At 32.7% G+C, this 26,888-nt stretch overlaps 1 protein-coding gene across 1 annotated transcript; it reads left to right on the plus strand.

Annotated features, from left to right (window-relative positions):
- Positions 1 to 1,280: 1,280 nt before the first annotated feature.
- On the plus strand, positions 1,281 to 21,585 carry LOC129225630 (uncharacterized). Its single transcript, XM_054860097.1, has 4 exons — positions 1,281 to 1,774; positions 4,856 to 4,996; positions 12,847 to 12,964; positions 16,402 to 21,585. Exons 1-4 carry the CDS (start codon positions 1,614 to 1,616, stop codon positions 16,510 to 16,512), a joined length of 531 nt encoding a protein of 176 aa, XP_054716072.1. The 5' UTR covers positions 1,281 to 1,613; the 3' UTR covers positions 16,513 to 21,585.
- The last annotated feature ends 5,303 nt before the right edge of the window (positions 21,586 to 26,888 follow it).

The raw sequence follows: 26,888 nt of genomic DNA on the forward strand, positions 1-26,888 counted from the left end.
TACTTTGATTGCGGACGGAAAACATATTTAACATTTCAAGCCATTTAAATACTAAACCCAGTATAATGTCACCTAGATGCTACACTATGAGCAGCAGCTTTACGTAGGAACATTGTCATAATGATTATAACACAAGAGCAAGGTTATTAAATAAACCCATACCTCACTTGAGTTTTTTTTAATTACTTTATAAAGAAAATCATAACTTCATAGCATATTAGTTTTACTGAAGAATTCAGAAACTACTTCTGTGTGAATTTCAAAACAGTTGCTGATTTGTTCTTAAAGCCAAGATACGCAGTTGAGATAACATATTGATACTACATGTCATGGGCGCCCATATGCAAAATTCTAAGGGAGGGGGGGGGGGCTCAGAAATTTTCCCATTGGCTTAGCAGAACATTTTCCTTATAGAAACTGGAATATAGGATCTGGAAGATGTTTTAAAGATGTAAAGCAGGTTTAGAATAACAGAAATGGCGATCCAAATTTAGTATGCTCTTCAATCAGATATCTAAATAAAAGGCCTTGACACACTTAGAGTAAAAGTTTTTTGTAGAAACTTTTCATTAAAAATGCATTGATCTGTGCCAAGTTTTATTGCATGAAATCTTTAGGAAATTAGTCTTTTACTGCAGTAAAAATAATATTAATAGTTTTAACATATACTGAAAAAAAAAAAAAATTATTTACCTGATTAATGAAATGCATAAATCCTTTTAAATAATACCTAACTTGATTGCTCTTTTTCAGATTTCAAGGTTCTTAGAGGTTAGACTGAATGGGGCACAATGGCTTTGAAGACAGATGACATAGATATAGACACATTGCTAATTAGCTACGAATTAGAAAAATTGAATTTGGATAACATACCAGATGATATTTTAAATTTACCAGAACTTGTGAAATCAGAAAAAGATGTTGATGAGGACTTTAGTACTGGAAAATATGAGAAGACTCCGAGGGATAATCTTCAAGATGTAAAACCTGATCTTGGTGTATCACTTAAATGTGATAAAAATGAGTCAAATGTTGAAGTTAAGAAATTGCCATCAAGTTCAAGTTGTGTTTGTCCTGAAACCAATTTGACAAAAAACAAATCAAATTTAGAAAACAATAAAGAAAATATTGTGATCAAGGAAGAGTCTAGTGATAGTGATTCTGATGAACATTATGATTCTCAGGAAACAGACGATGAAACGGAAGGTGAGAGAGACGATTTTCCTTTTACTCTTAGATCACGTGGGCCTGTAAAGGCCCGAAAACGTTCAAAGAAAAGATATGAAGAGTATGCAAAGCTAAAAGATGGTTGCATTTATGTTGAGTTAGATAAAGAAAAATTGTTGCATAAAGCTGGCGGACAGTGCATTCAACTGAACAATTGTCAGTCTATAAAAAATCAAATTTCTTCTACGGAGCCTTCACTGCTTAATGATCTTGCAGATCAATATTATCAAAACTGTTCGAACAACTTGAATAGTCCGGAAAGTGGATATGCAACTTCACCTTCTAGTGCTTCTCCTCACCTTGGTGATCAGTCATGTTCCACTTTTTCAATTCACAAATCATTCTCTGATGAAGAAGAAAAATATATTTTGGAAGGCATAGATGAAATGACAGCTGAAAATAAAGGTGGCATTTTGAATGCAAGTGCAAATGTGGAGATAATAAAACAGTTTTTGGAAGGTGAAAATCCAGAAAATGTTCAAGAGCCTTTAAATGGCACTTACTTGCAGAGTTCTAAACAAATTTCTTTAAAATGCAAACCAATTGGGTAAGTCTACATAATTTTAAGTCCATGTGAAACTTTTATTATTCTCATGAGAATTTGCAATGAAGCAAATATGTAATAATGTTTTCTGTTATCAAAATTTTATCTTAATATATCTTTTTTTCTTTATCTGACTCGATCGTGGATGCCAAAAAGCTTGTGAAGGTTTTTTTTCTCTTAAAATTTAAATGTTATAGATTTTTATACATTAGAGATGCTTTAATAGCACATGATTTATCTCTAAATCTTAAGTAATTAAGTAAACTAGGTATTAAAATGAAGTTTTCCCTTAAATATGCTTTTTGAGCTACTTTGAGATGTGAAAGAAAAATAAATGAATATATAAATATAAAGACACCAACTACTTTCTCCATCTAATTTTTGAAAAGCATAGTTGGTCTGCCATATATTTATGCACCTAATAAGAAAAGTTGCATTGATTTAAGAAATAAATGAACAACTATGAAGCAAATTTGCATTTTATTTAAAAAAAGTTCGCAAATTTATTAATGTGTAATTTATCTCTAAAACTTTGCTGTATACTTTGCATTAATTAAATTTTACATCTTCCAATCATATGTAAAATTTATGGACACATTTGGGGGAAAACAATTAAATTTAAAAAAAAAAAACCATTTTCAAAGATCTCTTGGTATAGCAGGGTGGCGACAGATCAGGGAAAAGACAGGGAACTTAATCACTCAGGGAAATATCAGGAAATTTTGAAAAAACAACAAAAATTCAAGGAAAATTGATTAAATGAAGAAATTTCTTTTTTACTTTGCAAAATGAAGTACTTTAATTCCCTATGAATTTCCCGCCAATTATTTGTTTCAAAAAAGTAAAATTAATGAAGTGCGAGCATACAGTGCTGCATATTTGTGCATTTTTTTATTCCTCAATGTCAAAATATTCAATCTTAGGATGAGTTTCCTAAGATTGCTTCTGTGTCTGTAAAATTGTTTGTTTTAGCAAGCTTAAATTTTCCTTCAACGCATTCCATGCTACGTAAAATAAACAACTCTACAGGCAAAGAGAAGCGGTCATAAATGACTTTGCTCCCTCGCCTTTACTCATTGTCTTGAAGTAATTAGCATATTGTTGTCAGCTTTCAAGAAAAAATCTTTGTTTTTCAAATTAATGCTAATAAAACCCCAAAAAAGTTATCACTTGGTGTTTTTAATTTAATTGCTAAGATTGAATGTTGACTGAAAATCAAATTTGTTTTTTGCCATGGTATTATTCACTGTCACTTCAGATCAGAGGCGGCGGTTGGAACTAAGATGTGGGGGGGGGGGGCAAAAAAACGACAACTAAAAGCCATAGGACTTTTAGCGGCAGCAAAAATATTTTTTAAAAGGGGGGGAGTACAAAATTTTGCTAGGGCTGGTTTTGAGAGCAAATGAGTGGTAATTGATGTAAACGTAACAACTTACCTCACCTTTTTATTAAGATTTTGATGAATTTTGTACACAATGACTTTCCCCGAAGAAACACTTAGACATGAATTAGACTGGTATTATTTACTCCAAAGTATTTCGAGATGTCACAAACACTTAATATTTCATTGAACAAGTATGGCTTGTTTAAGTTAATCAATTGATTTACTAATATCTAAACAATGAATTTATGTTCTGAAAAATTTGACGTTTCTGCTTTTTTTTTTTAATTTTTGCTTTTGGTTTCTAAATTGGAAAAAAAAACATAAAAAGTGGGGTGGAGGGGATTGGTTGCCTTGTCCCCCCCCCCCCCCGAATTGCTGACACTGCTTCAGATTATACAAAAAGGTTTTTTTTTTTTTCATACTTTAAAACTTATTTTAAAACGATATACACATAGATTTTGAAATTAACAGTTGTTTTTGCATTTCAATGTTGTTTTTTACTAAAGTAATCTAAGGTTTTTCTTTTTTTTTTTTGACAACTAATGAAATCATTTGAAATTGAGTTATGTACAAAACTAAATATTTTTATTATTTTTAATAGTTAAAATGCTGTGTTCATTCATTAAAACCTAAGTTTTTGCTTAGAGAATAGTTCATTATTACTGGTTGTTGAAAGATTTAACGAAAGACATGCTCACTTATTTGGTTTTCGCTGAAAAAAGATGCGAAAAAAACATCTAATTCCAACATTTTCGTATTGTTAGTACTGAATGTACCACACATTTCTTCAAATATCTCGAAAACTAATTTCTGCAGATACAGCCGCCTACCTGCACTCGGTAGTATTATTTACGTAAGTAAAACTACATTACATCTATACTTTAACTATCACTTGTTACTCTTGTAGCAACAATTATACTGCTTGAAAATTCAGTTCAAGATTATTTCCATTTAAATTTTTTAGTTTTATCATTCTTAGATATGTCTTTAAGAGTGGTTTTAATAATTTCTTAGAATTCTTATGTTAACTGATTCCTGGAAGTTAAGTATTTGTTTTAGATTTCCTAAAATATTTCTCTGTTGTTAATTTAATATACTATTTTTACCAAAGAAAGGAGCATCTTTTCAAAATATATTTTTAATTAACAGCTTAAACCATTTTAAACACTGCATTTTATTTAATATGCAATGCTTTTCAGGTAAGGCAAAGAACGGAAATCATTATCATTGTTTACGTAAATCAGGGAAATTTGATGAAAGTCAGGGAACTTTTTTTTTTCCAATTCCTGTTGCCACCATGGTAAACCAAACGATACTGATTATTATTGTTTTTTTTTTTTTTTTTTTTCTATTTTACAGAGGTTATTTTGGCTTGCTACGAGGTTGATAAATCTTTGCTTGGCTGCTCAATATTTTGTTACTCTTCCCTTTAATTAAAAGAAATTTTGATTTTCTTCATTGAGAGTTTGATTTTCTTCATTGAGACCTATGTTCAAATTAATAATATATAACAGATTTCTTTTTTCTTTTTTTTTTAACACAGTTTAAAATGATACTATTTCAACATTGATTAGCTGAGCAATGTGTAAACTTTTAAAACTAGTTTTTATGTTCAATATAAAATGTAATGTTTATCATACTTTTTTTACTAAATGCATCTCGATGTTGTTATTCTTATAAAAATTACTTTTGTTGTTTAGAAAAGTAGCAAAGAAAAGGTTATATGCTGAATTATACAAAGAAAAGTATGAAGAAGAAAAGGAAAAAATATATAGAAGGTTACAGCAACAGCATACTGAAATCATTTATGTTCCCAAAGAAGAAAATCCAAAAGATCAAAGGTGCATATGATTTCTAATATATTTTTTGTGCACATGTGTGTATTGGTTTAATTTGAAAAGTAAATGTTTTTCAGTCTATGGGGTAGTGTATTAGTTAAATTATAATTATTTGTCATAGCAGTGATTATTCAATAGTGTTGCAAGGTTCCGGGCTGTTGTGCCGTGGTCTGAGTGTTGTTACTCCAAACGTTTCGGCTGCATCTGCGGCAACTATCTTCAGTGTTACCATGATCGAAGCTTCCAGGGAAGCAACATCCTAGCAACTGATGCAGATATCGAAGTGTTGTCACTATTTATGTGGGAGGAGGCTAGCTCTCCCTTGGTTCTGGGCCAGGATTGGCTGATGAACGTTTGTCCTTGCTTCTGGTTGGCTGGTTGGCGATTATTCAAATTTTTTCTATTGTAAATAAAATTGCCTATTTTTTATGCTGTTAGAAAGTTAGTTAGGTATTAGCTGTAAAATGAGTTATTACTGTGATAATTTAAATGCAATCACTTTTCTGTCGATTCGAGTGATTTAAAAAAAGATATTAATTTGTTCCTAGAAATCATTAGGGGTTGCTGATTTTACTTCAGAAATTATTTTAAATGCATTTAATGTTTGTTCTTACATTTGTATTAGCTCTTTGTTCAACTATTAAATAGAACTTGTTATTAAAATTTGCGTGCATTTAGCCACCTAATGTGTGTAGCAAATAGCCAGACCTGAATGGTAAAGGTAATTGCAAGTGAAAGATAAAATTAGTAGAAATGTAGGGAGAAAATATTGGAAAGTTCTAATGTTTTATAAATAAATTTCTACACAAAAGAAATGTGTATTCATTTTAAAAGTAGTTAAAACAAATAGGATATTCAGTTCCCCTTATAAATTTGTGTAAGAATTTTAGCATTTCAGTGCCAGGGCCGTCCCAAGAGGAGGCGAGCGAGGCAATCGCTCCGGGAGCCACGAAATGAGGGGGCGCCGCAAAGTGCCTCTCATTTCAACGGAACACAACGACATTAACACAAAATGAGGGGCGCAGCAACGCGCCCTGCATCGTATAAAATGCCCCAATTGCATAAAATTTGGGCCGCCTTGCGGCGCCCCCTCATTTCATGTATTATAAATACACAGTCAGAAACACAAAGTACAGAATCATTGCAATGATTCACTATTTTGTTCCTAGGTCACGAAAATATTCCTCTGTCTCCAAAACATTAGTTTCCTTTGTATCATTGAAGCAGATACAATTTCTGAGAATATGACTTTAGAATCAAACAAAAGGCACTTCTCCTTTGTTTAGTTCTCATCAATGTTGCTTGAATTCTGCCCTGCTTGCAGTTACGTAACCAGAAAAGTTTTAAGGGAGCACATTGAAAAAACAAAAAACAGAATCTTTTTTTTTTTTTTTTTTTTTTGATCTGATAGGAAAAAAAGGTCAAAAGGTGTCCAATCAAAGGTTTAAAACTTCTAGTTTTGAAAACGCAATTTTAGCCTTAAAAACACGACTATAGGCCATGTTTACTGACGCTAGGGAGGGAGCTCAGAAACTGTTTCCGATCGATTATTTTTTTAAATAGATTGAAATCAATTCCTTCTCCCCCTGCAAGTTTTCGAAATTAAAGTTTCAAAAACACAACTTTAGACGAACTTTGAAGATTTTATGGACGGAAAAATCTGGAGCATTTTTGAGGAAAATCGTTTAAAATTATGGTTCAAAAACTTTAAGCCATGTTTAACATTCAGGGGCAATTCCACTTAAATATTTTGTAAGAGTTTAAAAAATCCATTTTTTGTGACATTAAAGAAAGGCGGCATGGGAACCCTTGCACGAATATTTTCTTAAACTTAAGTCTTAAAACGCAATTTGTTAGGCCATAGTTTGTAATATTAGGGGCAGTGATTTTTCGAAATTAGAGCTCCAAAACGCAATTCTAAGCGATTTTCGATGTTGTTGAATATTTGTGGGCTTCTCCCTAAAACTTATAAATATTTGATGCAAAAGAATAGTATCTTTGTTTATAACACATATGAAAGTTGGTACAAGTAAAACCACAAAAAAAAACTCTTGAAAAGAATCATTGGATGAGTCCAGATCGAAATCTAATTTTGATGTAATTTACTTCGATAAATACATTTTCTATTTATAATCAGCAACTTATTTATTTGTGTTCTTAGTTTGATCAATATGAATAACCAATTCAATTTTAATTGTTAGTTTTTTATCAAGTGTGATAACATTTTACTAGATAAATATTTAGATTTTTAACATTTCCATTTTTCGAAAAGTTTTTGGGACATTAATGTTTCACAAATATTAGAAACATATTCATTTCTTGTCTTTTAATTTGTATTATGCATAGCCCTCTGATTGTTCTGTTCATTAATATGTAAGAAATTCAAGTATGTATTATGCACTGATGTTATAGCTAATTTGATTTTTCTGTGTGTATGGGGGGGGGGGGGCTCCAGGAAACTTTCGCCCCGGGCGCCGTCAGAGCTTTGGATGGCCCTGTTCAGTGCATCTCTACTCTAATCATCTTCAGGGTTGGCGCCAAGGGGGGGTGCTACACCCTCCCAGTTTTTCAGAAGTGGGGCCGCCAATTTCATTTTAGCAATGCAAAAAACAAAGAAAAGGGGAAACTCTTCGTTACTTAAAAATATAATATTTATTATAACTGAACAATTAAAATAATAGTGACAAAAAGCATTTTTTCTGAAAATTTGAATAGAAAATGTCATCTTAAAATATAATTTAGGAACATCCATAAAACTCTTTTTTTAAGATTATCTAAGTAAGGGCCGTGGAAATGTACGCTACGAAAAATTTTTAACGCAAAAAAAAGTATTCAGTGCACTATTCACTAGGCCGCGGCCGCAGAGTGGGTATGTGTATCTAATCGGAAACTATGGGTCCGGCTCAAGATAAAGCATAGTGCATTAGAGTAAAATTAGCATAATGAGAGGGAAGACCAGCGACAAAACTAACGTGATTCACGCTTTGTCTCTCGGCGGACCTGGTTATACAAAACCAAGTTTTTTCAATTTTCATTGAAAAAAAGATAAATAGGATAGCTTCATTGGGGACGCCGAAACATTCCCATATGTAATTTTTTGGATGAAAAATATGTCCTACAAATTTTTGTAAAGTGGAGAAAAATGCATGAGTCGCCGAAATATATTTCAAATAGCGAAAAGAAAAAAAACAGTTAATGCAGAGAGAGATTAAAAGTATTGCAGTGAATACTCGCATTAGAAGTTCTAAATGCTTGAATGTAAAATCGTAAGCAAATCAAAGCTTGATCAAGAGATGCAGGAGGCATATCTATACATATAATAAAATAAGATGTTTGTGTGTGTGTGTGTGGCGCACATCCCGGGAAAACAGTAAGGCCTAGAAAGATGAATTTTGGTATACAGGTGCAGTTTTTGCTGAAGTTGTGCACCTCGGCTTCGATTTTTGATATTTTTAATCGAAGAAAGTTATTTAATGTTTTATGCATTTTTTTGCACTTTTTAGTACTTTTTACCTCACAGACCCCGAACCAATTGCACCACACAAATATTTTTTATACTATAGTGTAGAAAATTTAATTTTAAATATGATGAATGAAAAAATTTTGAAAATAGAGCAATTTTTGTATTTTTTATAAATTTTTGAAAAAATCTTTATTTCACATTTTTTTCTGGGTTTAGTTTTTTTCGAAACCTATCCTCCAAAAAGTATGAGCCCTCAATTCCAAAATTTTAGTTGGTAATAGTAAAAACATTTCGCCCCCTTCAGAAGAAAAAAGTTTTTAAAAATAACCAAAAGTTTTTTATTACAATTTTTTAAATGCAGAACACGACGCGACCTGTAAGCATTGCCGGCTGAGTTCCGCACTTCCTCATCACGTGACCTAACTGAAATCGTTTGCTTTTTCTTCACTTTTTTTTTTTTTTTAACTTTCAGAGATTTCATATCTTTATTTTTCCAACTTTTTTTTTCTGCACTGTTTGCTATATTTATTTTTTTCAAATATTTTTGCCCATTTTAATTCAATAAAAGCGGTGATTTTTTGGTGATTTTTTTTATCTTTTGCAAGCGCTGCTTTTTGCACACTACAGGGAACATAGAGCCTTTTTTTTGCGTGTAATTTTAAGTAAATAAATAAAGCCCGCGGTTTTTTGCATGATTTTTGTAGGGATTGGTGGTTATGTTTGATAGATAGAGAGATGATATTAAGTGGGCAAAAAATGTTTTTTTTTTTTGCATAGAAAGGATTGTTAATTACTATCAGAGGTAGATATGCATGGATCGTATAGATAGATAGATAGAGAGAACGAAAGGTGGACAAATATAGATGTGGATACAGTAGATGGACAGTAAGAAATAGAGGAACTTCAACGGGGGATCAATAGCCCCCCCCCCCACACCCACCTCCCCCAACCCACACACAAACACAAACCATGACTTTGAAAAAACAATGTTTCACATAAAAGTGGAAATGCTTTTTGTTATTTTCCGACAAAATTTGCATGAAGAGTATGATGCCCTTTGTGTTCTCCTCCCCCCCCCCCTTAAAAATATGCCAAAGGACATAACGGGAGGTAGATCTAGAAAATACTTTATTCAACACAAAATTTATTTAAGCAGCCGCCGATCAACCTTGGCGTAAAAAGGCGAATGATAATATTGATGTATAGAGAAAAAGATTGATTAATACCATCGACAATTTTTTTTAAGCAACCGCCAAAAAAGTCAACATTGGCGTACAAAGGCGAATGATAATATTGATATATAGAGAAAAACATTGATTAATACCGTCGCTAAATTGTGTAAGCAGCCGCCGAAGGCGGCAACCCTGGCGCAAAAGGCGGACCAGCTGGTCGCCGAAGGCGGCTAGTTTAAAATAAAATGATGTGGAATAAAGTCCTAAGGTATCGCAAAAAATTTCCACATCCGTTCAAAATGTTAAAAGTTCTTTTTCTGGAGCCGCAGACTCATGTATTTCAAGGAAACAAAAATATTATTCTGAAAGTTGAAAATTTTACTATGAGAAATTCAAGCAAAAAATCGTTTTCGGCAAAGGAAAATGGAAAGAAATTCTCGATACAATATTTTTATCAATAATATAATTAAAATTTAAAATGAAATAGGGATATAGCCAAACTGAGGGAAGAGCGGAGAACTCCAAACCCTTCTTTTTATGTCCCCAAAGCCAAAAAAAGCCCCAAAGCCCAAAGGATGTGAGTTTTTAAAACTTAGGTTTTTAAAAAAATCCGGGAAAGCATTCTCAAACACTACCCCGACCTAACGTCATTAAAGATGTCCTACTACACATGAGTATTTAGGACTGCAATATCGAAAAACCGTGAGTGCTCCCAACGTAACCCCCGATAAAAGCCCTCTCAATTACTCATTCATCATTATTCAAGATGGAATAAATTTTGTCTTTTGGACTTTAATTTTAAAAAACTTCCTGAGTTCTCCCAAACCTGTGTCCTCCTTCTAATATTACCGAAGTTCCTCAAACATTTCATTGTTAAGGCTTTAATTCAGAAAATTTTTCGGGGGAGATCTCTTAAACCCCCTACTCCTCTAACAGTATTGAAAATTGCCCATGATTGTGTTAACCGAATTTCAATTTTGAAAATTTGCCAGGAGAGGACTCCGAACCTCTTCACCCATTGACATTACCAAAAATCTTCTAAAACTACGTTTTCTACAGATCGAAAAATTTTCGAGAGAATGCTCCCCTCTCTCTAGCTAACACCAGCGATAAACATCTTAAATCCCGCTTTTAGTGCTTCAATTACGAAACATTTCTGTGTGCGAGCTCCGTTAAAACTCCCCCCCCCCCCCCTTTCAACGAAGGTTGGCTTAAATTACGTTTTCGGAGCTTCAATTTCAAGAAACTGGCGGTGCACAGTTTAACAAAAAAAGCCTACAACCGCCTTTTTATGGCTTCAGTTTCAACAAATTTCGGGGGGATGTCCCATGCATCTCTCTTTCCCTTAATATCACCATAGTTCGTCTAAAACTGCATTTTTCGAACTATAATTTTCAAATTTTTCCCGTGGTGAGAGCCCCTGGACCCCCCTTTACCTGTCACAATCAAAAGTAATTCACAATTGCGTGTTTGGAGTTTGAAATTTTGGAAAAATATCGGGGGATAAACCCTAGTCTCTTCCTCCCTTAACATCACCATAGATCGTCTAATACTGCGTTTTTCAAATAACAATCTTGAAAAAGTCTCGTGGAAGAACCCCCGCACTCCGTTTCCCTCCTGAACATAATCAATCATTACGTACAATTCTGTTTTGGGAACTTAAATTTGGAAAAATTATTGGGAGAGGCTTTCCTTGACCTCCTCTCTCTTTCCTCCCCAACTTAAAATGCAGTCTAAAACTGCGTTTTCTTATCTTCAATTTTAAAAAACTTCCAGGAGGTAGCCCTCCGACACCCACTATTTTTGACTGAATATTATCCTTTAATATGACTATACCTGCTAAACCAGAAGCGGAATCTTCTCTCTCTCTCTGCATATTGGAACATGCGTTTGAAACAATTAAGGGGCCACAAAATGCATACACCCCCACAGATTTTTGCCCTAGCGACGGCCCTGATCATCTTACCTATGTTGGATAATCTTAGCACGCTTTAAAATTTCACTTTAAAGAGCATCAAAATTATGTGAAAAGCAACAATTAAAAAAGTCTAGTTTCTCCCTACATTAAACAGGATTCGAATCACGCTTTTGATTTTAAGCCTTATCCAAATATCCCCCCAATTTATCAAATCATGATTTTTGGGAATGTAACATATACTCTATGTATGTATGTACAGTTACATATTTGCATGTATGAACGCCATTTGTTCATTTTCATAATACAGTAATAACCCATTACATTAAAATCCAAGGGACGTATAAAAAAATTCGTTGTAACGGCATTGTCTCAAAACTTTCTGTATTGTTATAAAAGTGTTAACTTTGCAAATCTACATTCTAATATAATTAAATCTGAAACATTTACTGTTACTAACAGCCTAAAATATAATTAAACTCATTATTTTTTTATAAAAACAAAGACAAAAATATTGCACACTGACCTTTTATTCATTGGTGGTCTTTACAAAAAGTTTTATTTCCTTTTTACGAGAGATTTGGATTTATGAGCACAACTTATAGTAACAGCAGGAAAAGTTGAAATCTTGCTGACTCTCTTGCAAATTTGCAGGGTGCCTCATGTTTGGTGCTCAGAAATCAACTACCCCGGTTTTTGTTGTCACACGTCAACTTACAGAAAGAGTAGATTTGCACATTGAATGGCCCTGTTTCAAAAGTACAAACAGACTTTTCACGTTACGACTTGTGAAAGTCTTTTTTAATTTCGAAAAACAGATTTAAGTAAAAAATATCCAAGCTGACGTTGAGAAAAAAATTTAGTTGTAACAAATTTTTGAAGAAATTTGTTTCGTTAAAACGAGATTTTTTAATGCATTATCAAAATGGTTTTAAAACAGGACCGAATGTTTTGTTCATTGTAATGGATATTTCGTGTATCAGTATTCATTGTAACAGGATTTCACTGCATGCACAATAGATGCCTTTTTTCACATCTTTCATGACGTTTTCATTGATTTCAGCAGTTTAACAATGCTTCCCTCTCAGTATCAACTGAGTCAATGGTACTCGGATATGAGTTTTCGATTATCCGATATGCACTTGGTCCACCTTACCTGGGATAATTGAGACTCTATGTTATGAAAAGTATTTGCTATCATCGTTATTTTCATTTGAGTGTTTAATTTGAAATGCTAGCTTGTGTTGTAATTTTTAATTGTTATGCAGTAATTTGTTAATTAATTAATCACTTTTCTTGCCAGTAATTTGCATCTTGCTGTTTTGAACTCCAATATTGAAGAGATTTATTGTATTGTGGAAATCCACAAACAATACAACAAACCTTTCTCTGATATCAATATAAGAGATAAATTGGGAAAGGTAAGAAAATCAGGTTAGTTCATTTTGCTATGAAGTATTTGCATTTTAATTATAATTTTACTGATTTTTTTTTTCTTTGGAAATCATATTGTGTGACAATGAATGTAAATGCATTTTGCTTCTACAAAGATTATTTTTGAAAGCCAGATATGAAATTAGATAATGCAGAGTTGGTTGTGATCAGTGTTAGAAGTAAGAGATGAAATCTAGGCATCATGATGGTGCTAGTATGCATTTCTACTCTAGAAAATGAAAAATGTGCCATTTTTAATGAATCATATATTTTCTTTTTTTTTTTTTTTTTTTTGACTTAACGTGCTGCCGATATGCACTGCTGTATGCTACACACAGCCAATATCATATCTGTTAAATATATTAAAGAAAAAGAATTTTTAAAGATGAAATTGATAGCATTTGAAATTTACTTTCACAAATTTATTCTTCGAGCCAATCTCAGGTCTTAATCACTATGAGCTGAGAAAAAAAAGCTTCAAGGTTCCAAAACTTTAGCTATAAAACTTGGACCTTTGAGTAGGAAATCTAAGCTTCCAATCAAAATGCTTGATTGTAAATTACAACTAACAACCACTTATTTCTAACACTGGTTGTGATGCCTTTTTCTTTTTGAGAAGTTAAGAAGAATCAAAATCAGATTGGTAGCAGGTCACTTACTAAACATTTCCTGTTGACTTGAACATAAAAGCAAAATTACTTTCATCAAAGAAAACCATTAGGGTTTTAATCAGTCGTTTAAATAAATATTTTGTTTGTTTTAACTTGGTATCATTGACCAAAACGGCCAATTTCACACACAGATTGATACTTGAATAAGTACAACACCAATAAGATGCAAATTTGTCATGTTAATTTGGTACATGTGGAGTTTCTAACAATCTCTTCTACAATAAAAATCCATAGAGCTGTGTCAGAAACTAGTGGCTACACTTTTGCATATTTCCATATATTTTCACTGTTGGGTAGTTGGTAACTTTAAATAGGTAGGCAGTTTTTCACTGCCAACACCTCCATATTCGAGCTCAAAATTGCACTTTAACCCCTCTTTCCGACAATGAGCCCCGATATGTGCCCAAAATCTTTAATCCCCCTTTTCAAAACCAGAAGAAGCTGGATTTGCCCTTGTATGCAACCCCACTGTTAGAAAACCACTCTGCTGTTAATTTCTTTGAACAAAGTTTTTTATGAAATCGATGCTAATCCTCGTAATGTGATTGAATTTTCTGGAACTAAAGCCAAAAAATATTCAAAGAAATGTATAAATTTTTTTTATTATTTTCGATAAACGAACTTTCAAAATTTAAAAGAGCCTTTAATAACTTAATCTCAACCTTGTTTTATAATATATATCATTTTCAGTTCATTAGTATGGTGTTTTTACTTTATTTACTTAAAAATTTAAATTATAAAAATTTATTGCTTGGAAAGTTTGAATAGGGTTTTGGGTATAAGGTATATTTTATTGAAAACTATTCATTTGATACACCAACAAAAATTCACAGTTATGAACATTATCCTTATCTATGAATATATGCTGAAAAAAATGTTGCCATCTCTTTTTTTTCAAATTGATAAAAAATAAATTCAACTTTTTGGAGACGTCAATGCATTGCAAACCAACTACTTCCAAATAGTGCGGTTAATTAACCCGCCACTCTACGTCTTTCAAGTTTAGGTATGTAGACATTGCATATAATTAGTTTAATTCAGCACTGAATTGAAACATTTAACGTAATTAGTTTTCATAAAATTAATGATTTAAAAACATGGGGTTATTTTGGTTAACATTACATTTTACGAATCAGAAGGCCAAATAATTTTATTGGACTGCAAACATAAGCATGTATGCATCCTCTCTACCCAAGGTAATATATGCAAAAAATGAATTGGAAGGTTGTTTAAATTTCCTTAAATGTTCTGGAATAAAACACTACAGGGTGATTATAATTAAAGTTCCACTTTCAAAATGCTGTAAAAATAAAACCACTGGTCAGAATGACCTCAAACTTCAACGGAATATTATCGAAGAAGGGGGGAACTTGATGACAGAAGAAAAATAAATAGTTGGAATTTTAGCAATAGATGGCGCTGTAAGCATCATAATTTAATAGTGGTTGACTTCAAATGACAAATAAATCATAAAATATTACCTAATGTGTAAACTATACGTTAAAACACCGTACTACTCAGCGTGCAAAAGGCTATTGGTGTGATACTGTTAGTTAAGTAAGCCCATCCAACACGGACAGGTCAAATCACATCGGATGGGAAAAATCAGTTTTTAATTGTCCTGAGGCCAAAAATCACATAAAAAGCATCAGTTAAAATGAAATCGGTCTTTAATTTTCGTGAGACTGGTGCAAAAGATATTCAATATAATGTACCCCGTTTTCTGTAACAAGTTGAAATCGAGAAACAGCATGTTCCACAACTGATTGAAGTTTTTCCGGGGTCACGTTTAGAGTGTGTTGCGCAATGCATGCCTTCAGCTCAGCAAAGTTTGCAATCGGAGCACTGAGCACAACAGCTTTCAGATAGCCCCATATCCAGAAGTCACACGGGTTAAGATCAGGTGATCCAGACGGCCAGGTCTTTCATTGAGATGGTGGTGAACTTCTCAGATGTGGAATGATTAAAAAAACGTGTATTTGTCGTTTTTATAACAACTTCAATGAGTGGGGAGCATGACAGGTGTTTTGATTTACATATTCTGACACTTGCAGCGCCATCTATTGCTAAAAATATTAACTATTTATTTTTCTTTTGTCATACGTTTTCCCCCTTCTTCGATAATATTCCGTTGAAATTTGAGGTCATTCTGACCAGTGGTTTTATTTTTAGTGTTTCGAAAGTGGAACTTTAATTATAATCACCCTGTACTTCCCATCCATTAACTGCTTGTCACATTGTGCCATTTTCAGTCTAAAATCCATCTTAATATTTAAAAAAATAAGTATTCATACTATCCCATTGTTTATATTGTATCTACATTCAACCTAAGCTTGAAAACATCGAGTGAGATTGTTGTTAAAACCGTGCTTTGCTCTTTAACCATTACTATACCTGAATTCCCCCATCCATGGGGTAATTTGTGTATAGTGAAACTTATGTTTGCCATTTATGTGTAAATGGGTCTATTAACATGTAATTTGTAGAAAACTATTCTGGAAAGTCATAATTCTATGCTGAAACAAGAAAAAGAAAAAAATATGTATAAATAAATTTATTATAGAACTGAAAATTTTGGTCATTTTTTTACCCAAATTACCCCGACAGACCCTAATAAAAATAAGGATGAATTATCAAATCTGTTTTAAAGTTTAAGCCTGTATTTTGTTCATTAAATCTGTTCAGTCTTTTTTTATTTATACTGTAGGCATTAATAATTTTATTAATTTAGTTGCTCTTTTTCTATTTTTCAGACTGCATTAGATTATGCTTTGAAACTCACAAGAGAACAAGAAAAATTCACCCTTGTGGTCGATTACTTAAAAGAAAATACAGCTCAACAAGGCGTAAGTCTCAAGACATAGACAAGGGAAAAGCTTCAAGTGATTATTTTATCAGTGACAGAGGCTTGGTTCTCAGAACTTATTTAGAATTGTTCAATTATTTGAAAATCAACCGAAAGACTTTAAAAACTAGCAATCTGTATTGTAGACTTTGTAAACATTTAAAGAAACTATACACCTGTATTTAGTATTTCCTCTAGGATAAAAATAAAAATGCCAAAGCTAGAAAGCTTAACAGAGTTTAGTTCCTAAACTTATGTTTTAATTGGCAGAAATGTGTGTCCTATTTAATGATTTCAATTTGCATTGTTTAAAATTCATATTTGAAAATAATAATACAGTTAATGAAAGTTAAATATAATTCATTTTTTAATTTTCTCACTGTGAACTATAAGTGAACAAGAAAGATCAAAATCTTGAAATACCTTTTTTAGAAACTTCTGTTGTGGAAAATCAATAATTCAAATGCACCCTTTAAATGCAATTCTCTGGAAATAAAATGAATTTTTAATTTAAATCTGTTGCCCATTAAACTTGCAAATTCTCTTTTCAAGAATCCTATAAACACTGATGCAAACAAACCAGTATATATGTAATAAATTCAAAAAAAAAAAAAAATATCAAGTTAACTTTTAAATTTTGTCATTACCATTGCACAAGCAGAGGGATCCAGAAATTCTTGTAAGGGGGGGATCAAGTTCCAATTTTCAGCGTTCCCCACAAATGAGACCAAAACCCTTTCAAATTATCCTCCCTCCTTTCCTAAATATTTCAATGACGGAAACTGCGCCATGGATCATACAGGGTTCGTACACCTCTTGAAAATCCTGAAAAACTCCTGAAATTTAATTTTTTCTTCTAAGGGCCCTTAAAACTCCTGAACTTTTGTTTTAACCTCCTGATTTTCCCCCTCTCCTGAAAATATTTTTTACTAGTAAAAGTGCTTCATCAATCTCAAAATAAAACTTTAACAATCGCTAATTTAAATTCTATGTCATCTCCGTTTAGGCGGCCATATTGAATCGCTGGCAGCCAATCAAATTCTCGAATTATACAGAGCACCCAGTGCATTTGGTAAAGACATGGGGTCTGTTCGAACATGCCCATAACGTTTACTGATCGTAACTGCCACTAGAGAACGAACCAAGAGCATGTGCTAGGTTTTGTGTTAACAGCAACAGCTATTAAGCATATTTTTGATATTGCTAATTAGTAGTGCTATTTCTATTTTGTAGTATTTGTAGTATCGAGAATATGCCAATATATCTATTGGGATTGGGACTTTGTTAATAATTTGTTTATTCCTTTTATTTTTATGAATTTTATAAATTTCATTCGTGTATTTTAACTTATTGAACGAAAATGAAAAGCTTTCAGGCTGATATATTTGTAGAAACTCTTGTTAATCCTTCTGATAAATCTGAAAAGTCATCACAAGAAAACTTGTCTTGTCACTCATACTACTCAGGATCAGGGGTGCCCACAGAAAGGGATTATGGTGCAAGTTGCGCCATCAAAATTTTGGGAGGGATTTTAATTTTTTTCACATTGATTTATTTAAATTCATTTATGGATTTATTTTTAAATCAAATTATTTATTTTACTTTATTATGTTCATATTTTATTTAATTTATTTATTAGTTGCTGTGTGTGTGTATGTTATTGGTGTAGTACAGAACTTTCTAATAAAGTATTAATTAAAAGTAAATCAAATAAAAAAAGAAAGCTAAAAGTAAAAAATAAAAATGAGAAAGAGGGTTGAGAAAAATTTTGGGGGGGAATTTGGGGAGATGGACACCCCTGCTCAGGATCATCCAAGTGTGACAATGTGAGACACAAAAATATTTTGCTACGTAATCTGGGGAACTGACCCTGAGTAGTATATGCTGCTAAATTACTACAATCTGCTATGATACAAGTATGTTCTAGCTACATTTTCAGAGGAAACTTGGTATTTATTTGCACGAAAACAATTAGATCAACTACTGCAAATAATTATATAAAATCTTCCTATATAGAAATGAACACCAACAATGACAAAAGTAAGATAGTAGACAATAGATCAAAGTTAAAGTTATAAGTAGAAAATGATATGAAATGATTGCAAACAGTAAAGAGTCAAAGAATGAACGTGCAACTACCAATACTACAAATTAAAATAGGAAGGGGGAAAAACCAATAAATCTAGTTTATAGAATAATGCATTAAAAAAAACCGCATCCTCACATACCAAGCACAAAATATGAAAAGAAGGCAAGAATATCACTAAAAACAATTAGAAAAGTAATGATTTGTTGCTAGCTTAATCGTTTTTATCCAATTTATAATAGTTACTTTCCGTTACCAATAACAATAACCCCGTAAACGAGCTTGGTCAATCCTTTGTATTATGATGTGCTGGGAAGAAATACCTTACAGAACCAAGCAAAAAAAAAGAGGTTAACATTGATTTCATGTTCTACTTTTTCAGATCAAAAAATTGTTTGATAATAAGCAAACTAAAAAAAAAAAAATTCACAAGGAGGTCAGCTGACCCTTGTGCACAAGGACTAGAGTTCACTAACAATCAGCCAAAAAATAACTTGCAAAGTCACATAAATAGCCATTATAGGTATAATACAACAAAAACTTTTTATGACCTGAAATTGTTTGAACATTCTTTTTCAAAAACCTAAATGTTTCAGGAACATCCTTGATAGTAGTATAATCAGAAGCATTGCCCTCCCTTATCTACTAGATTTTGTTGGCAGATATGTATTTACTGCATTTCAAATGCATTATTTTAATACTGTCAGGCAGTTGCTAAGAAGCTAAATTATAGCATTTTAGTTTTATGCTTTTGCTGCCTCTTTCAAAAAAATATAAATGTGTTTGAGTTTGTTTATGTTTGCAGGTGGCATGGATAATTTGTGGAAAGTATGTTTATAATGCAAAAAAAAAAAAAAAAAAAAAAACAGTAAAAGCATTACTTTTAAAAAAAATCAAGGTGTATGCTTTTGCATTGTTTGTTTTGCTTCATTATATTTTGTTTTCTGGGAGATATGAAATTTAGTTCTCCTGTACATAGCTCTTGTATAGGCAAAACATACAAGGAATGTAAAATGTAATACTTATCCATTAGAGTGATTTGTGAACTGTTCCTAGTTTCATATACTACTTATTTCATAGAAAGAAATTGGATCAATATTCTTGAATTGGAATGAACTATAAATGTAGTTTTATAATGTTGCAATAGTTTTATAATGTTGCCGGAGACAATCATGGAAAATTTTTGTTGTAAATAGACTCATGGGAAGTGTGTTGTAAATAGTGTGTCTGGTTTACTAAGCATTTATTATACTTACTGATGCTGTATAGATGAAATCTTCACATTATACAAAGCAGTGCTAATAGAATGCTTTTTTGTGCAATTTTTTTTCTGTAAACCTTTTGACTTTTTTTTTCACAGTATCTTATTTATAATTATTTTTTAAGGAGCTCATTAGCCCTATATTTGATCACAGGACTTGTTTGTAGATTTATTTTCTTTAAAAGTATTATGCTGAAACGTATTCAGGTGTCATAGTTTGTCACGTTTAGTAGAAATCACTTAAAACTTTCCTTTGTAACTTTGCTACACATTATACTATCTGCAAGATCTAGAATTTTTTCGACCCAAAGCAAATCTTAAAACTCACCCTTTTCCATCTTTTTTCAAGTTTTTATAATGAGTTTCAAAAAAAAAAACAGAAATAGGGTAACACTGCATAACTGTGATAAAACAATTTTTAAAAAGTACTTAATTTTTTAACTGCACTTTAATGTACTGTAATTTAGTTACCTTATTATTATTATTAGTTTTTTTTTCTCTTTAATTGATGTATAGGATTTTTAGTCTTATTTCAATTAAAAAATTATTATCATTTTAAAGTAAATTCTATTTAAGAATTGTGTATACACAAAAAACAAATAAGATTTAGTCAGTGAAAACATTTTACATTATTTGAGCATTTTGTCTTACGATAGTTATAAACCTTAAAAAGATCAAATTCTTTGTCAGTTGAATGCTGAAGGAGCAGTTAAAAAATTTTAAAAAAACCAAGAATGTAATGTAAATTTTAAAAACACAAAGCTTAACAATGAATGAGCATTTCATGTTCTACTTGAACAAAATGCTAACCCTGAACCAAAATGTTTGTATAAAGATCACAGCAAGAAATTTTTATTCTAAGTAATTAGTTATCAGCAAATGTATTAACAGATGAATAAAAAGCCCAGAATAGGGAAAATTTTATTTTTAATTCAATTCTTAAGTATCCAATGTAAAGCTATCTGATGGTCTACAGACTGATAAGTCACATCCAAATATTGCCTTGCCCTTCAATGTCATCAATGTTTCCTGCTCTTGATTTTTATTCCTTAAATGTTGAACTTCATATTTGTTGGAAGTATTGTAATGCTTTTCCGATCTTTATATACATACACTCAGATATAAGAAATGCAAAACCAAAATCAGCTTGGATACAATAATGTAACATTCAGTGAAGTCATCATTACTCTGAACCCACCGTAAAGCAATAATGTATTTTAATTTGTCCTCTAGTTAAAGTCGGCAAAAACTTATTTAATAGGGTATTACATGCATGCTAAATTTGCTCGGGTAAACCTGTGTAACTTTACTCTTGTTACTTAAAGAATGTTCATACGTTTAATGAAAAATATAATGACAATAAAGTGTTGAAATAATAAGTTAACATGTAATGTAAATTATATTTTTCTTTTCTATTTAAATTTTATACCCCTGTCAGTTTCCTTTTGTTGTTGCATTTCGTTCATGCACTACTTTTTGCAAATGTGTTGATTTTCCCCCAGAATATTGTTTCCCTTATTTATATTAGACTTGAATTCATTTCAGTTTGTTTGCAAAAAATGTATTTAATCAAATTATTGTGTTTTAAGATAGTATGTTTTAATGTCTATTTTAAATGTTTGTACTTTAAAAGTTTAAATACTTTTCTACATTAATGTACAATTTCCATGTTTATGCCATAATTTTCTAATGAGCTATTATGAATACTTATTTTGTTATTGTTATTTTTAATAAATATATATTTCATACTGAGAAGAAGTGGTGCTTGTTCCTTAATTGTTTACTTTGTTTTTTGTCTTGTTTTTGAATCTAGAAGCTTCAGATTAAGAGCTATTTTTAATTTTTTTGTCCATCTGATTTTGCTTTGAGATTTGGTCATTCCTTTTTGCTTCGTTTCTATTTGATCCATCAATATTTTTATGATATACATTGTAATTTTCAGTGCTGTTTCTTCGATTATCAAAGAGTGGGAAATGCAGAAAGACTCTCGCCGGCTCCAGACTCTCCAACGAGAGCACAAGACAAGACAAGGGGTAGAGTGTGGATGGGGAACTCGGCGCCTCTTGGTGTCTCTCGCGAATGTCTCGCGTTGCCTCCAGTAAATGTCGGTAAATTGTTCCCGAGTCAAAGGAGCGCGAGAGGCTACTGCAGCGCCATCTGTCCGCCGCGCGGAATTTGCTTTGTTTTGGTTTTCAGAAAGCAAATCGCAGTTCGCCATGTCTAATAATTAGGTTTGGAACAACTCTTTGGAGTTGAAATTTTTGGAAATTTTTCGAACAGAGCCTATAATTTGGAACGCAAAGCACACGGATCATAAAAATAAGCAAAAGGTTTGATGCATGGAATCGCATTTCTTTTGGCTGCTTCTTATGTAAAATGACTCCTTGTTTCCAAATACGACCACCTTTCCCCCATCTCGCCCCCCTTTTAGATTTCCCCCCACCCCTTCTTTAAATCAGAGCCATTTTTTTAAAACTTGGAGTGGGAAAAGAGCATTACAATAACCGTAAACATTACCCTGAATGACTAGAGATGTGCAAAGCTCAAAATTTTGTGCATATGTAGTAACAAATAAAACTTGACCCCCCCCCCCCCCCAAATTCAAAAAGGGGGGATTTTCTACAAAAATCGGTACGTGTAGGAGGAAAACGGAGATCATATTTGGATTCAGGGGGTCAATTAGCAGAATAATCAGGCGGAATAGCCTCAGAATCATTTGAAAGTTTTTTCGCTGCGCAGTGTGTTTGGGGGGGGGGGAGGAGTGCCCCCATATTTTCCTTTTTGCCACATATGCACAAGATTTTGAGCTTTGCACATCTCTTACGGTTAATGTTTACAGTTAATATAATGCTCTTTTCCCCTTCCAAATTAAAAAAAAATGGCTCTGAATCAGAGGAGGGGTATGGGAAGTTCTAAAAAGGGGGGCGAGATGGGAGGAAAGTGGTCGTATTTGGAAACAAGGGGTCATTTTACCTTAGAATCAGCCAGAAGAATGTCTTTTCGAATGAAAACCTGCGATTCAACTCGTATGCAACGTGCCACATGCACAAGACACATTTTTTTTTAAATTTGTTTTACATAGCGAAAATCTTTTTTGGATATAGGAGTCATTCATAGAAGAGAGTCTTATACTCTCATTCTGCACCGAAATTTTTTTTACAAACATCTTTTTTAAAAAAGCAGAATAAAAAGATCGTTTTTCGTTATCTTTCTAATATTGGTGGGGGGGGGGGGGGGGGTATACACCCCCAAGTCCCCCTTTTTGCGATCGGTGTCCATAATCTTGAACTTTGAACTTTTCTTGCCCATCAAAACTATTATTAGCAGTTAATATAAAGCTCCTTTCACCTCCAAAAAAAAAAAAAAAAAATACTTGCTCAAAAACTAAGGAAATTTTTAAAAAACTTGGGGGGGGGAAGTTGGACTTTAATAAAATTGGGACGTATAGGGGGAAAACGGAGGTCATATTCGGATTCAGGGGGTCATTTTACATAAGAATCAGCCGACAAAATGTCAGAAGCATTTCGAAGGTTTTTTTTTTTTTTTTTTTTGCCGCACAGTGCAATTTAATGCTATGAAAATCATGAGTACAGATCTTTATATTTTATTTTTATAACTATATTGTATAATATTGTGGCCATTTTTGGTTGTAATCTTAATTTTTAAATTCACATTTGTTGTCATAAAACAGTCATAAAAATAGCGGATAAACATATTTGTCAACCACCATCTCTTCTTCCTCGACTTCTTTATTGCCTTCTTGGTGTTGTAAATGTGTAGGTAGTTGTATGTAAAAAGAATACAGGCACATCGCAAAATCTGCATCTACTTCGTGGTTCATTTTGTAAACAAACAAGCGGATTGACAGTTGAAACGCGCGCGAATGCTCGTGACATCACCGGCTTCTGCGTGCGCAAACACCTCGCCCGAGAGTGTGAACGGCTCTCTCGTTCAACGCTTCCCTCGCCATGACGTCACAGATCTCTCGGCAAAAAAAACCTCTCGTGCTTTTCAGGGAGAGTGCGGAGCTGGCATTATAGTGAGTCTTGTTAAAGTAAAAGTTAGTGCTGGTTTTGTATGATGTTATTAGTGTTCACTTGTTATATGTATTTTGGACCCTTGGTTGATATTAGAGACGTACCGAGTAGCACTTTGGCCGAGTACCGAGTACTCGGCCTTTCACTACTCGGCCGAGTTACCGAGTACTCGGCCTTTCACTACTCGTCCGAGTTACCAAGTACCAATTATGTTTTAAGAAGAACCACCGACACACATGTGATGAATTTTGAACTTATTGGAATAGTAGTATAAACCTCCTTGTCCATATAATAGTTTTTAAAACTAAATTCCTGCTGAAATTTAATTACGCATTATATAAACAATTTTGTTTGTGTCAAAAATTTTACAAAAAAATTATTTTTAAAATTCAAAATAAATAAATAAAAGGTATGATTAATCAAGTTGGAATTAAAACAAATTACAGTGAAATCCCTCTAATGCGGACACTAACAGGACAATTTTTTTTTGTCCACAATAGAGAGGTGTCCGCAGGACAGGGGTTTAATAATGTTATTTGCATTGGAACTGGGGAATTAAAAATTGTCCGCATAAGAGGGGTGTCCGTTAGGAGGGGTTTCACTGTATACCAATCAATTATAGTTCTAGTCCGCCAAACATAAATAATTTTTAAAAGCAGATAAAACAAATGTGCAGGAACACTGCAGACACGTGTTTCTGACCCCCCGTTACAAGGAACGTCTTTTTCAGTGCATAACATGTGAGCTAAAGAATGTAAAGACATACGACAAAAAAATCCGACTTTTGTCGGATGCCTTTAAATCCACGAGCTCCCATTTTGTGCATTGAAAAAGAAATTCCTTGTAATGCCAAAACACGTGTCTGCAGTGTTCCTGCAGTGTGCTTTTAACGTTGTTTTATTTCCTTTTATTTTTTAAGCAAAGGTAATTTATATTTTTATAACTAATTTTTGTTTGTAGCAAAAATCAATTTTTAATATAAAAATTCCATATTTTCTATACATACCTTTTTTGCATAATTTTTAATAAATAAGTTTTATTAACTTTGGGGACATCAAAATAAAGATTTATTCCACAAACTTCATTATTCTCAAAATTTAAATTTGACTTATAAATTTTAACTGTAAATGATTGCAGAATATAATGCTTGCTCTTTTTTTATAAATTTTAGTATCTGTCTTGGACAATATTAAATTTTTTGCAACTACTCGGTATTGGCCGAGTATCTAATCAGAATTTGGCCGAGTACCGAGTACTCGGCAAATTGGCCGAGTACCGAGTAGTTACCGAGTACTCGGTACGTCTCTAGTTGATATTATAATAGTTTAGAAGCTATATTAATGGTATATGCTTGTTTTCATAGACTATCTCAGAAATTATCCCCTCGCCCAAGCCCCTCGCCCTTACCCCTATGCCCAAGAGCAGATCCTCCTTCTGGCTTTGGGAGGTGTCATAACTCATTTTTAGGCATAAAAATTGAAAAAAAAAATTCGTGCTACAAGTTCCCAAAATGGAGCTTTATGGTATGTTTATGCGAGGTTCATGACCCCCAAGTTTCCCCCCTGGTTCCATGCCTGCTTTTAGCCCCAGTCTAATGTTTTGAACGATGGAGAGTCTCCACCCCCAAATGCAAATTGCAAGAGCTGACGTCACAAGCGAGCTGTTTAAAAAGCTTGAGTTGTGCTACCAGGGGCGGATACAGAAATGTTTGAAGGGGCACTGGAAAGTTAAAACTGCACCCCCCCCCATTACATTTTTTATGCAGTGCAACCTCTCCGGAGTGACTACTCCGTTCTGAAAAAAGTGGTTGTTAATGCAGGGGTCGAAGTAGTCCTATATATCCTATATTTCCTATATTTTCAAAAAAGGCATCAAAATCGTCCTATATTTCCTATATTTTTCAAAAATGTCCTATATTTCCTATATTTCCTATATTTTTTAAAAATGTCGTTTTTTACCCAATATATCTTTTAAAAGGAACAGTAAATAAACTTTCTGACATCGGATTTTTCGTTGAAAATATATGCCCAAATGAATTTCAAATTAAAAAACTCAACTGACTAAATCCTACGACAGGCATCTTCACTCATTGGCTACAGCAATGTGTGTGGGTGGAGTTTCGAGAACTAAATCTGAAGTTGGTTTTAGAATTTTGCGTTTGGGGGGGGGGGAGAGGGCAACAGCCATTTGTTTTGTTTTCCATCATGGTTTTCGTTGGTATATTTTTGCGTTCAGTGCATTTTCTGATCGGAATGTTCTAATCTTCTTTTTGCAATCTTTTTTTTTTTTTGTGGAATTTTGGGATCGTGGAATGTTAGTTCCTTATGATGTTAAAATGTAGTTTGTGTAATAAGTGGAATTATAATGGCAAAATTGCATCGCTCAACAAAATTTCGTGTGGAGTGATTGAATCAGGATGACATTAATTTGTATAAATTTTGGTATGGTGCACTAAAGGAGAAGATGATTTTACCGCTTTTTGCCATTTTTGCAACTGTTCAGTGCCCATAAGCAATAGTGGATTTTCGCAATTGAGGCTGCATGCTAAAACATTTCAGCATAAAGAAAACTCTGAAAAACGCCAGAAGGATCCTTCTCAAGCTCTGTTTGTTTTTAATACAAGTGGTAAAGGGTTCAGTTTAGATATAAAATCAAAGAGCAGTAGAATTAGTACTTGGATCATAAGTGGGAAAGAAAAAAGAAAAATTTATCTTTGTTCAAATTTTGTTTAGTTATTTAGTCTGTAAAGTACACTGTTTTTTTAAAAATATTTCTTTCATCTACAGGAAAGTCATTTCAGATGTAAGTTATAATTTTGTTTGAAATTTTTTTTAAACGAAATGATTTATAAGAATAACTAATTAATATATGACATGTATTTCTTTTTTCATAGCAAAATTAGTCATATAATGTGTCCTATATTTGTCCTATATTTTTTGTGGAAAATGTCCTATATGTGACAAGTCGGTCACTTCTACCCCTGTTAATGGAGGTTGGTCGCTCTGAGAGCT

The sequence above is a fragment of the Uloborus diversus genome, chromosome 7, assembly GCF_026930045.1.
Source record: "Uloborus diversus isolate 005 chromosome 7, Udiv.v.3.1, whole genome shotgun sequence".
NCBI classification, from domain to species: domain Eukaryota; kingdom Metazoa; phylum Arthropoda; class Arachnida; order Araneae; family Uloboridae; genus Uloborus; species Uloborus diversus.